General features: G+C 43.2%; 2 protein-coding genes across 9 annotated transcripts in view; one reads left to right on the top strand and one right to left on the bottom strand.

Annotated features, from left to right (window-relative positions):
- Window positions 1–12,952, top strand: part of LOC142662238 (uncharacterized) — a 172,485-nt gene that overhangs the window by 155,780 nt on the left and 3,753 nt on the right. For 4 of the 8 annotated variants that reach the window (XM_075840354.1, XM_075840351.1, XM_075840353.1 and 1 more), the window contains 3 exons: window positions 2,071–2,169; window positions 10,583–10,688; window positions 11,460–12,114. In XM_075840354.1, coding sequence (XP_075696469.1) covers window positions 11,468–12,114 — 647 coding nt within the window. In that variant the 5' untranslated portion in view covers window positions 2,071–2,169; window positions 10,583–10,688; window positions 11,460–11,467. Of the gene's footprint in view, window positions 1–2,070; window positions 2,170–10,430; window positions 10,689–10,724; window positions 10,951–11,459; window positions 12,115–12,952 lie in introns of those variants that run through there. The other 4 variants (XM_075840357.1, XM_075840356.1, XM_075840350.1 and 1 more) reach the window with 4 other exon arrangements.
- On the bottom strand, window positions 4,839–10,557 carry LOC142662239 (interferon-inducible GTPase 5-like). Its single transcript, XM_075840359.1, has 3 exons — window positions 10,410–10,557; window positions 7,787–8,436; window positions 4,839–7,291 (listed from the first exon to the last, which is right to left on the bottom strand). The coding sequence occupies exons 2-3, from the start codon at window positions 8,431–8,433 to the stop codon at window positions 6,178–6,180; spliced, it is 1,761 nt and encodes a 586-aa protein (XP_075696474.1). The 5' UTR covers window positions 8,434–8,436; window positions 10,410–10,557; the 3' UTR covers window positions 4,839–6,177.

The raw sequence follows: 12,952 nt of genomic DNA, 5'->3' as shown, positions 1-12,952 counted from the left end.
ATAATCAAGTTTACATTGGCTGCTTGTGACCACAGGTGCTTCTTAGGTATATCCCTCTCTTTTGTTTGGGACATCTGTGACTTTATCCATGTTAAATAATCTGAATTAATTGTTCTTTGAAAAATTTGGGACAGTCCGGATAAAATTCAGGTGAAATGACAACTCTATGCTTTCCAAATGAAGGTGGGTAGTGCCATCATAGTAATATCGGTCCGTGTAATAGACAGCCTTAGTGAGACGTTGTTCAGTAAATTGCCCAGTTATCCCTGTACTCCATGGGTTGCCGGCAATTAGCGAGACGCAACGCAACGCTGATCTATTTAATCCATCTTGGTTAAAATTAGAATATGCTGAAAACTGTATTACATTAATTACACATTATTACCGAGAGGGATTTTTTTACAGCACAGATAAAAGGACTTGACATTTTTTTTAATTGTAAACCGCTTACGGAATCACATTCTATCATTATAGAAGTCAGTGAGTACTTACCCAGACACAGGAGGGCGCTGTAGAGGCCAGACTTGAGAAGCAGCTTCATAATGAGATTTTTGCTGTAAGTCTGGGAAGAGATGTGACTGTCTGCAGGCTGGATCCCACAAATGGTGCAGTATATAAACAGGTCCTACTGCTCTCTACATGGGAGGACCAGGGAGGGGTGAAAGCCAGGGCGATGGTTTTTTACTAGTGATACCTGCAAGTCACGGCCTGATGTACCCTGGAGGGGATTAACTAGCAGTGGTGACTAACAACTATATAATACATCGAGACATATAAGTAACGAGGCTTCCTAAATAGACGTTACTTTTTCCACACTCTTAAATCCTTTTTTAAAAATCTTTGATGGCAATCAGGATTGGACTGGCCCATCAGAATGCCAGAGGGTCCATTGGTGAGCCCAGAAGAAGACAACCCCAATTGGAGGTGACTAGTGACAATCACTTACCACTAGGGTCTATTTCTTATGGGATGATCACAAATAACCTATTAGACCTTATCGATGATATATCCTTTGCGTTCAATGATAACAACAAATATTACATTGATATTTAAAGTGGCAGTACACATATTCTATATAGATGGAGGGTGGTCCTCAGACTCATCTCCTCTGGTGGGCCCAAGAAACCTCAGTCTGACACTGGTGGTAATGAACAATCTTGATGGTAACGAAAGTGAAGGTTTTCTCTTGGTGAAGTTCCACTAAATTATTACAGAATTACATTTTTCTTATGATCGGTATTGGTCTCTTTATAAGAAGGAGCATTCTGATAATAGAACAGGGGTTCTCCAAAGTTTCCCTTCCAGTCCGTCAAAGCGGATACAAAGTGGCTCTATCCAACCGATTGTTGTCACGAGAATCCTACACAAGAATGTACCGAGGTTTGGTGGACATGCCGGTTCTATTCAGATGAGGTTATTAGTTGACCATTGATATATCCACCTTCATATAAAATTCATATCCACTGTTTTAATTCATTAAAGAAATGAATAAGCAATTATCCATTTGGCAACAGCCACCACTTCTTTCATGTTTTTGGAAGCAATTGCCACATAAGCACTTTCTTTTTTCTTTATATATCATATAGATACTCATACATGTACTCCGGGCACCTGAAGTGAACCTGTGCTGTAATATTAGATTGGGCAATGACAAGAGTCGTCACATGAGTCACCACACAACACCCTGTACTTGGCACGTACATATAACCGGGGCGGAGGGGAGACCCAAATTTCCAGTCGAAACTTTTACCATACAGTATAATTATAGAAGGTTTTATATAAAATGTACATTATTGGTGATTTTTGTGATCATTCTATATAGCTTGCACCTCACACACTAGGACCCTGTTGTCTTATTACTATTGTTCGCTTGTTTCCATTACTTGTATTATTTTATTATGGATTTATACTGTATAATGTTATAAACACAGGACAATGCCTAGTAACCAATCAGTAAAGAGCTAATAACCTAACAAACCATAGAGACCGCCCCTGAGGATACCCTAGGGTTTAGGATAGGTTGTTGTCATCGTGATGCTTAACTTTTGTTACGTTTCCTCGTCTCTGCAGGTACGGCAACATTACCAAACGAGGGAGAAGGGAATCGGCCAGTGGTTTGGACCTCCCATCTCTTCTGCAAGATATTGAGGAGCTCTGGGCCCTTCTAAGGTTGTAGTGGTGTTAATGTGGTGATTTTTGCTATGGGGCTCCCCCTCCTCTGCCACTACAGGAGGAACAACTGTGAGCACTAAAGGGAGTCTGTTGCTAGCATATACCCCTTTTAATGTGGGTATTTAAAGGGTATTCTAAGAAAGACATTTAAATGGGTGCATATTCGCCCACTAAATTGCCCGATATGTTTAAGGGGTTATGTGGGGACTCTTGTGCCGTTCACATCATTTTACAGTGAGGATGGCCTGGAACTCGGGTGCACAGTAGCAAATTAGTGAAGGTCTGCCACTAAATTGGTCAGGTGGGGACCAAAAATAATTAGCAGCGTACTCACTGCAGTATGTGCGTACACTCGCTAATATACATTCAGTCGCGCTGATTCTGAGATTTTCATCGATTTTTATAGCGCTGGCAGGGGACCGGAAGTCTAGTTGCACGGTTTTCTATGATGATGATACGACTCTTCGTTATGTGATCGGCCCCGCTGTACTCTATGTACAAGAAGTAGCAGTAGTACAGCGATAACATAGAGTACAGCGGGGCTGGTCACATGACAAAGAGTCGTGTCGTCATCAAAGAAGACTTCCAGTCCCCCGCCAGCGCCTACACTGCGAATACTTTTTGCTCCCCACATAACCCCTTTAATGGCAGACCTTCACTAAATTGCTACTGTGCCTGATCCAGCATGAACGCACCCGAGGTCCAGGCTGGATAACGTTACGTTTTTGAAAAATGTATGTTTTTGCTAAAATAGACTTATTTACATTATCTATCATAACAAATAGGGAATATCCCTTTAAGAAACAGCAAAGTCTGGAATCAACCATTTACTGTACATCTGCCGAGATATAAAACTTGTGCGCGCTGCGAAGATCAAGCTGAATAAATAACAATAAGCCGCCAGACTAGAACAAATCCACGAAGAAATAAAAGAAGAAAATAAACGAAATAATAGTAAACACGAGCGGAAATCTCCCGCAAACACAATGTGATATTTATTTATTGACTGCTCCAGAAGGTTACTGCGATTCCTATGATACGGGTGATGTATGCGCGGCAACCTACAAGCGCGGCGTAATCGTTCATAAACATCAGCGATCCCGCCGCCAGTATTTCAGAATGATAACGGCGCCGCTATATTCGATTTTTACACCACGGAAATATGAATGCAATTGTACGGGAATAGGATTCATTTTAAATAAAACTGACCGGCGATGTAAAGCGATTCGCTTGTCTGAACGGTATTAAATGACATAATGGAAGCTTTTTTTCCAAGCAGTGAATTAAAAGAAATAATTTAAAAACTTCAAGGCTGATCCAAATGTATGAATGGGGGAATTTTAAGGAAAATTTCTGTAAAATGCTGTGAGTTTTTTGTTGTAATTATCCATTAGGGTTTTTTTTCAGATTGCCTAACGACTCCCTGAGCAGTGGACCTAATATGTGCGTGCTGTTGCTAGGTGACAGAGGATACAGTTGGTGGATGACAGCACTGAGCTCCATACTCTTGTGGGGATCCAGTGTTGTCACTTGCGCACAGTAGGACTAGTGGCAGATATTGTGAATTTACAAGTATATATTTATCCTTACTTTTTTATGGTGTCGTATTGGGGAGGGCGTTGGGGAGGGGAACATGGGGATTGTCACATAGAGTGGCAGCATGCATGCTAAAGCACTGCTCCATTAAAACTCCCAGCGGTCAAGCGGCCGGGGCAGAAGTACCCCCACCAATCTAACACATATCACCTATCCAGTGGATAGGTGATAAAATGTATGTGGCTGGAATACCCCTTTAAGCATAGCTCTAGTCTTTCTCAGATGTTTTTGCTTCAGACTTTCTTGCCTTTAGGTTCTGTCCCAAGAAAGAAATTACTTCCTGTCAGTCATATTAGCTTCCACGGAGCTAAAATCTCTGTCACCCGGTCACCAACGGAGCCTACAAATCTCTGTCTATATGACTCAACATAATGACCATGTGATACTTACCCAGAATTAATCTAGCAAATTCCAGATTATTAAATAGCCTGTATTTTTGGACAGTCATAGGAAATTATATAAAATGGGAAAAGGTAGGAGGACGACAGCGCAGGACTTCAGCTATTCCTCCATATATTTCTGTTACCCCAATCAAGGCTTCTATGGGGCTCTAAAAGGGAGGGGGCTCAGTCCTGGTTGGTCCCATCCTTTTTGCAAGTATGTGTCGAGAACCTGTGCAGAACTCCCCTCCCCAGAAGAACTGTATTGTTAGCAAAAAAGAGAGTGGGGAATTGGCCCAAGGGGGAAATAAAGGCCAGGCCCTTCTGTCCTGGGTGGCAAAACGCAGTACCATAATGGGGTCTCAATTGATCTTTGCTATGGGACCCCTACTCTTCTATGTATGTAACTGACCAAAATTACTGGTAGAGCAATTTTGGGGAGATGAAATTCTTAGCTGTCTGACTGCAGGTGCTTTTATGGCAGCCTGTACTCTGTATGAATGGAGCGAGCAGAGTAGTCATCACACAACGTTGCGACAGCCTTTCTGCTTAGTGTATTGGCCGCTTATTGTAGTTTGGTTTTAGGCCAGGCGGACACTTTAGATCAGTGTTTGAGTGATGAATCTTAGCAGGTAGAGTGATTTGATGGTGTAAGGTGTTAATAACAGTAAGAAACAACCAAAACTGGACTTTATTTCATGTTCTTTTATTTCACAAGGTCAAATAAATTAAACCAGACGCTTGCAGACATGCAATTATGTTTTCTTACAGAAAGCTGCCATAGGACAAAGGATCGGCCACCTTATTTCAGTGTCAATGGAAACAGCAGGTGGCGCTATGTGTCACAAATATAGCACAAGTCATTTTTCGGCATTTTAATTAACTGCACTGTGTCTCAGCTAATATAGAACTTCTGCCCATTTAATGAAGTGCATTTTTCTTACCATTTTAATTACTGTGTACATCTGGGATCTCAGCTACCCAGTATACAGCAACGTATATGGCAACAAATTCCACGTAGTATATTACATTAATAATTATGGCTGTGCTGCATCTCTCTGGTATTGCGGATGCGTTGTAATATAACAAGCCCTATTATAAGGAAGCCCATATATCCTCAGAGATTATATTCCAAATTTTTCAGACAACAGATACACTCTAAATGGGAAAGAACTGGGGAAATAGAGAATGTATTAGACGGCTTATAGGGTAGGTCAAAGTTAAAGGGCACCTGCCTGGGGCTGTTGTTCACAGTGGGTTAATTTTATAGATGCCTTTGTTTGAAGAGCACCTTTCTCATGCCCTTTAAGGTTTGTTTTGCATAAGTAAATTATAGGTGAGAACAACTTAGTCTGAAATAACCTTAATCTGCTATCAGTTCATTGCCATGATCCCATTAATGCAGTGCTGCAAGTCTTGGCTGGAAGAGGTAAATTATACAATTCTAACTAACTGCAGCCGCCACTAGATGGAGCTTAGGAGCTCACTACATATGTCTATACATTAAAATAGCTAGTATGCAGTAAGCTCCCTCTAGTGGTGACTGCAGGCAGACAGAATTTTATCATTTACCTCTATGTCAATGCAGGGAATTTGGAGCTCTGTATCAGAAAAACTGAACTGCGACTGCTATGAAGATATATTAATAAATTAATCAGCACAGAATATTGGACCTAACTTCATCATCTAAGAGTTTTTCCTCTAAGAAAAGGATTCTGAAAGTCAAGGAGGAGAGCAAATTAATCTGGAGCTCGGGATAAAATCCATCAGGACCTAAAAGTCCTTAAATTCATGAATGAGGTTCCATAAAATGTCCTGTGCAGCCATAAACTGGTTACGGAGATCAAGGAACAGATTAAGTTGTCAGCCTTGTTTGGTATTGTCAGCGGGATATGTCAGTGGGTTTCTTGAGAACCTTTTACATACAACTTACAGTTATCAAAGATGCTCCTCTAACATCGCTAGAAGTAGTGGGCAGCAGTATTTATTGTACGCAGTAGCAAGAAGCACCATCAAAATAATTTAAGGTCTAAACAGGTGATTGTGCCCTTGATAGTACTCTCTGTGCATCCTCCGCCATAGCCTCTAAACACCGGCTCAATACCAAGTAGCTAGCGTGGAAAGCAATTCCCCCAGTGGCTAAGGGACCTAGAAGAGGAAATCTATGCAAGAAAACTCCTGCAACTTCCAACCCAATTCCAGTAGCTGAACCTAACATTTTCTGAACAAGCTCACGGGTCACCCCCTTTCCTGCAAGGCTCTGGATCTCTAACATTAGCTTAGAAACCGGCACTCTTGACTTATGGGAAAGGTTGACTAGCGAGCCGGCATCCAGTCCCAGTTCTTGGCGATAAGTGTCCAGGCGGGCAGTGAGCAAGGAAAGGTCACATGCAATGCCAACTCCAGGGACAGGTACACTGGCCACCAAACTGGAGAGAAGTGCCACCTTCCAGACTTCCTGAGAAAGTGCTTCTTTTTTCTTCTGAATTACTTCAGCAGAGAGATTTGGAAGGGAGAGCATGAATGCTCGCAATTTGTGATTGGGTAGTTTCTTCTCCAAGTAGCCCAAGAACCTATGAAATTCTGGCCGTGTAAGTTTAGCAGGAGAAAGAATAAATACTTCATCTTCTCTTGGTCCTGGTGGAGCCTCATCTTCTTCACAATCCTGGATGAAGACACTCTTCTTCCCCTCCTTCGTTAGCTCAAGGACAAGAGATCTGTAACTGCTTGAGGCCTCCTGCCATGGTGTGAGGAACAGAAGAGTGAAGTCGTATCGGTTGATGTTCACGCTCTCCAGATACTTTTTTGGCTGAGACTCCAGGCTCTCCATTCCAGGAAGGTCCCACAAACTCGCCTTGGGGTACTTAAGACTGGCATACTCAATTGGGTTTTCTGGATTTCCACCATGAGCCGAACCATCCTCTCCATCCTTTAATCCACGAAGGGAATTCAAAATAGAGTGACGGAAGCCTGGGTTACCCCCCATTAACGCAAGGTCAAAACGGGTTTCCAAAAGAGAGTCCAAGCTGCTCTGGATGAATCTGACCATCTCGGAAATCCCTCCTCTTTCTAGTGCAGACTGTAATTCAGCAATTTCTTCATAGCCGATCACCTCGTAACCCTGTTGGGCAAGACACAAGGCTCTGTTGAAAAAAAGAAAGATGGGGTCATCAGTTATGATGGTGAGACAGGAAAAACATGGCGAAATGTGTATCTAACTGCTTATTATAAAGGATTTCTGCTCCTTGTATTCATTGTTACAGTATTGTTTCTACACTGTAGCAACTAGTGGACATGTTTTTCAGACCAGGAAATATGTGTCAAACTCCACCCCTTATGTTATACACAGGTACCAATTGGCAGTTGCTCACAGTCATGTGACGACTTAGCTCCACCCAGGGTACAAAAGATTTCTAAACATTACTTTTACATAACTTTATTTTATTGATAGATTTACAGTTAAAAAAAATTATTTGGAGATTTCCATTATATATTTTTTTTAAGCCTAATCCTCATTGGTAGTTTATAGGAGAATTAAGAAAAATTATGTGAAGACTGGAGTTTTCCTTTAAACCATTGTCTCCTACTGTTACTTCTCCAATTTTGCCACCAAGCTCAAAGCCCAAGTGTCTACTCACCTGCCAAGTTCTCTTGACGTATTTTCTATTTTGGCCTTCAAGGCTGGTGCATCCAATTCGTATGGTTCAAATCCAGACATGAAGAAAAGTGGTAAAGCTTCCTTCTTTACCATGTCATCAAACGGCTGGAGGATGACGGTGCGCAATGCCGACAACACTTCTACTCTCGAGTACTCTTCCTTCATCCTTCTCTTCAGGGTATGCATATCACAGTCCACCTTAGTGCGTACCAAGCAGAGTCTTTTAGCCTGAATAAGGGCACTATGGGCCAAGTCTACATGGGTTTGTGTGAATTGAGCATCGGTGACTAGGAGGAGAAGATCTGCCTCAGATATCCACTTCTCAGGAGAACCATCATCCAGTGGTAGCTCCCAGAAGGTTAGACCTGGGTGGGAAGGATGAAGGTACAGTAATGGGCCATCAGGCTTATTAGGATGTAGAAACGCAGCTCTCGAATGTTCGCCATTTTCGTTAAAGCCCAGAAGGGCCTGTATCAAGACAGTTTTTCCAACACCTGGTCCTCCTGCAACAGCAACAGAAAAATCCCAGCAGTCCTCAGGAGGAGGATCTTCATAACGTCCTTCACTTTCAACTTCCAGTGGATTTGATTCAGCCTCATTTAGGCTCAGCTCACTAAATGTTTCCATAACCTAGAAGAAAAAGTAAGAAGTTTGTAATATACAGAAATATTATCTTACGTAAAGTAAATGACTGTATAGAGAGACAACGTTAAATGGGTTGTCCACTTTGGACATTCTCTACTTTTTAGACAATAAGCTGATCACAAAGTGTCCCCTTGCTGGGACCCTTAGGGATCAGCTGTAATCTGTGGGGAAACCTGGCAAGTGTTCAATTTCCCTGCAGTGCCACCACAGGGGAAATAAGGTATTACATGTTTTTCATTCAAATCAATGGGTTGTTTGTGTAAAGCAGGACAGGCAAGCAAGAAAGTGGACTTAGGCTGAGTTCACACATTGCGGTCATACTGTGGATTTGTCTGCGTTTTTTTGTATTGCTGCTGTTGTATCTCGTTAAATAACGCAATATGGCCGCAATGTGTAAACACAGCCCTGAGGAAAGTATGCAAATAATATTCTAAGCATAGTCTCTCAGCATCGCCAAATCTGACAGCCTCTGCGACGAAGGCTCCGAATGGAGCCTCCGACGCAGATGTGAACAGAGCTCTGCACTGCAGGACGGAAGAAGAGATTTGTTCTCACAAACTATACAATGGGCACTTTAGTAGCAAACCCTCAGCTGTGAGTGGTAAAAGTTCAGCCTCTGGATGTAAACAAGAATATTCACACTCACTGACAGTTACCAGAGATCCTGAAAATGGGGAAAAAATTGTAACCGTTCTATTCCATAGATTTGTTACGTTGGCTTTTTCTTTTGGATTTATATGGAATCTAAAATATATAATTGTACCTCGTTCCATTGAATTCTATATTACAGAGGTATTCTCCAATATTGGTGTTGCTTTTCGGGAAGAGTATCTCTGTAATACGGTGGCACAGAATAGAGTCCCTACAGTAGTATGGATCCATAGGGACTCTATGTGTTACCGTACAGACTGTGCCCACGGCTCTGCCTTTATGACCTCTAAGGACTGATTCAGATGAACGTAAATCTCGTCAGTGTGACGGACGTTTTTTTAACGGCTGTCACACGGTCGCATGCATCTCTACGGGGCTGTTTACATGGCTGTTGTTTTAACGGACCGTGTGAAGGGCCCGTTAATAGGACATGTCCTATTTTCGTTTCCCGAAATAGACGCAATTCTATGAAGGATTTTTGAAAACGGGTCCCGCACGGGTGCAACTCGGACGTGAAAAGCGGCCGTTTTTCACATCCGTGTTTGCACTCATTCGTCTGAATTGGGCCTTAGGATGTTTATGGGGAAAACATGGGACATTAATATTATAGGGCAGTGGTCTCCAAGCTGTGGCCCTCCTGCGCTATTCCTAACTGTGCTCTGGAAATGATAGAGTTAAAAATCACACACCCTGCAGACAGGCAGAGCTGTTTTTGGGCTCCCTGACCGCATTACAGTGTCGTTTAACCCTTTCCTTTCTAGAACGCACCGTTTACAGGGAACACTGCTACACTATTGCTTCAAAACTACAACTCCTAGCATACCCAGACTGCCACCAGCGATCAAGGCATGCTGGGTGTTGTAGTTCTGTAACAGCTGGAGGCCCACTGTTAGAGACTACTAGTTTCGAGTATATCAGGAGATATGCATATATAGGAGGTTATTAAAGGGAAAGTAGGGTATATAAAATAATCCATCGTATGATGCATATCTAAGAGTATAATAAAATATGAGGCAGTGCAGGGATTAGATAGGACACAATGTGAGGAGGGGGGATGGGATATAGGGAAGAAACCGAAACCTAATTGTAATAGGAGGGGAGGATGGAACGCAGCGGAATGTGAATCTGTAAATATTGATCAATTGATACACGACGGTTACAATGTATCACAGCAGGTTACAAAGTAACAGCGGGACAAGGGGGCATGCAGCAGAGCGGTGATGCAGGGATTTTATGGGGGGATGGGGGGAGGCAAACAGCATGGGAGAGGGTGGAGGGAGATGGGGTGGGGGGTCCCCTTTTCTCACTGGTTCCAGGTGCGGCAGATCTCCTGGTGGAAGGAGACAACCAGTCGGTGTCAGGGCCCGGCCTTCCTCTATCAGCAGCTCATACACAGTGTATATGTCTGTCTCTCCTCCTCCTCCTCCTCTTCCTCCTCCTTCCCCTCACATGTCCCTGTTTTCATTCCTCCTCTCTGCAGTGACGCTGCTGTATCTCCTCCCTGACCAGACCTGTATACAGCACCGAGGCCTGAGGGCTGTCTTATCCTACATCCTCCTGTCTATTGTATAGGATCTGAACAGCAGGCAAGTATATATATATATATATATATATTCATATATTCCTTCAGCTTACCCTGTACTGCTTCACCACTGCCGTCATCCATGTCATTGTATGCACCCCACTATCCTGCTATCTCATTGTGACCCTATTATTGTGCCCCTTTATTATGCAATCTTATTATGGCCTCGTATCATCGTCACCTTTCCATTTCACTATGGCCCAGAATTGTAACATCTAACCGGGCAAGTGATGCCCGGCAGGGGCTCCAACATATAACCCAAGCAGGTAGGACCGCAGGCGACTCATCCTATGTATATTTAGTTACATATATTACATTTAAGGAGGACTGCTTGTTGTGAATCTGTAATTGTGGTTTATTTGTAGAATATTTACAGATTGTCATAGCTTTGGTTGCATAGCATGGTGACAATGGGCATGACACGAGTGGTGAGTGTGATAGAAAGTTTTGCAAGGGCTGGAGACATAATTGCAGAACTCTTACTATTAATTTATTTGGTCGCCTGTTTCGTATCTATCATCCCACCCGTTGTAGCTCAATATTTGGGCCTCCCCATGACTCCTGTTTACCCCTTTATCCAATGCAAATTGTATTAGTGGTGCCATAAATCCTAATAAATCTTTCATGCCAAAGCTATTTTGGGGATATGTGCGTCAATGCGGGCTCATTGGCAGCCGATGTTGCTTACTCATCGCAATGTACCGCCCACCTTTGCCTACATATGATGTGTGTCTTGCTCTGTATTTTAACCTCTGAATGTTTATCATCTTGCAAGAAACAGACATGGCTGACGCTGAGATACCTGAAGATGTTGCATCTGGACCACCGGCCCCCGATACACCGCGACCACCAGAATCTCTACACTTCACTGTTGCCATCATTGGACCAAGGGGTTCTGGAAAAACCACACTAGTCCGATCTCTTTGTAACCACACTGAGCAGTTTAGTCCTAGTTTTTTGGACTCATTCTTCAGGGGTGCGGGCGGAGAACATACAGTTGAGCAGCACACTTATCCACCTTTGCCCAATGTGACTCTCCTTGATTACCCGGGGTATAAACCTGGCGACTCTGCTTCTGTGTATATAGACAGCATTAAGCCGGACACGGTGCAGTGTCTGGTCGTAACATTTGGGGAGACTATCACTGACGCAGACTTGCAGCTACTAGGGGCCACCAAACAATTAGGGAAACCTGTCTGTATAGTGCAAACTCATATTGACCTCACACTACACACAGAAAAGAGACAGCTTGGTAAAAGTTACTGGAGAGGGCAAACATTTATGAGCCTGAGGGGTAAAGCGCAGGAACAACTGGGTGGACAGGGGCTGCAAGGATGCGGTATCTTTCTAGTGTCTGGTCTGGAACCCCAGAACTTTGACTTTCCAGGCATGGTGGATTATATTGAGAAGGAGATTCTACAGTGGAAGAGGTGAGAGATGAAGACCATACAAGATATATTACGCTGATGTTACATATGCAGATTAGATAGCCAATGTTTATTAAAAGTTCCCTAATATAGTGTTTAAAAGGGGTTTTCACAGTACGACAACCCACCCACGACATCAGAAACCCTGAGAGATCAGATGTCTTCACCGGGGGGCAGCTATGGCTGGCCATACATTGTATGAAAGGCTGAGCATTTCATAAATGTTAAGTCGGGTCTAACTCTCCGCTCTGGCTACTAGAGGGGATCTTGAGCAGAGGACCCCCTCTGTAGCATCCATATAATAGGGCCTATGGAGAGGCATTGTCTTCAGAAGACTGCTTCAGAAGTGGGCTTCCACCATTGTACTCAGGTGGCGCATGCTATATTTGAAGACACATCCTAGGCAATACTCAAAAACTGTGTTTTGCCCCCCAGAACCCCTCTCACAGCCTCATTTCCCTCCAGTGTTTTTTTAAATCTCCCACCGCTTTTCTTCCGTCGTGCTGCCATAGGGGTCCAAAGATGTCTTTAATCAGACAGTTGTATAATTTTTTGAGAATGCTAATGACACCTAGAGCACTTTTTGAATTGTGTCCATATAAAGGGGTATTACAAGGGAGTATCAGGGGCATTTCTTTTTAGGGTCTAATCAGAGGCACCCCTTGAAGCTCCCGGGCACCAATGCAAAAATCTGTAACAGTCCTCCCACCTATCATGTGCCATTTATAATACTGGTGTCTTATTATGGGATAGAGAGGCCTTGGGCACCTCCGACCCCAGTATCCAGGTGCCAATGCTACCTCTGCGCCCCCTATAACCAAGTCTAAGAGCATAATCTTGT

This window comes from Rhinoderma darwinii, chromosome 10, assembly GCF_050947455.1.
Source record: "Rhinoderma darwinii isolate aRhiDar2 chromosome 10, aRhiDar2.hap1, whole genome shotgun sequence".
In the NCBI taxonomy this organism is placed as follows: domain Eukaryota; kingdom Metazoa; phylum Chordata; class Amphibia; order Anura; family Rhinodermatidae; genus Rhinoderma; species Rhinoderma darwinii.
The sequence above is the reverse complement of the archived record's forward strand: the minus strand, read 5'-3'. Positions and strand labels throughout refer to the sequence as shown.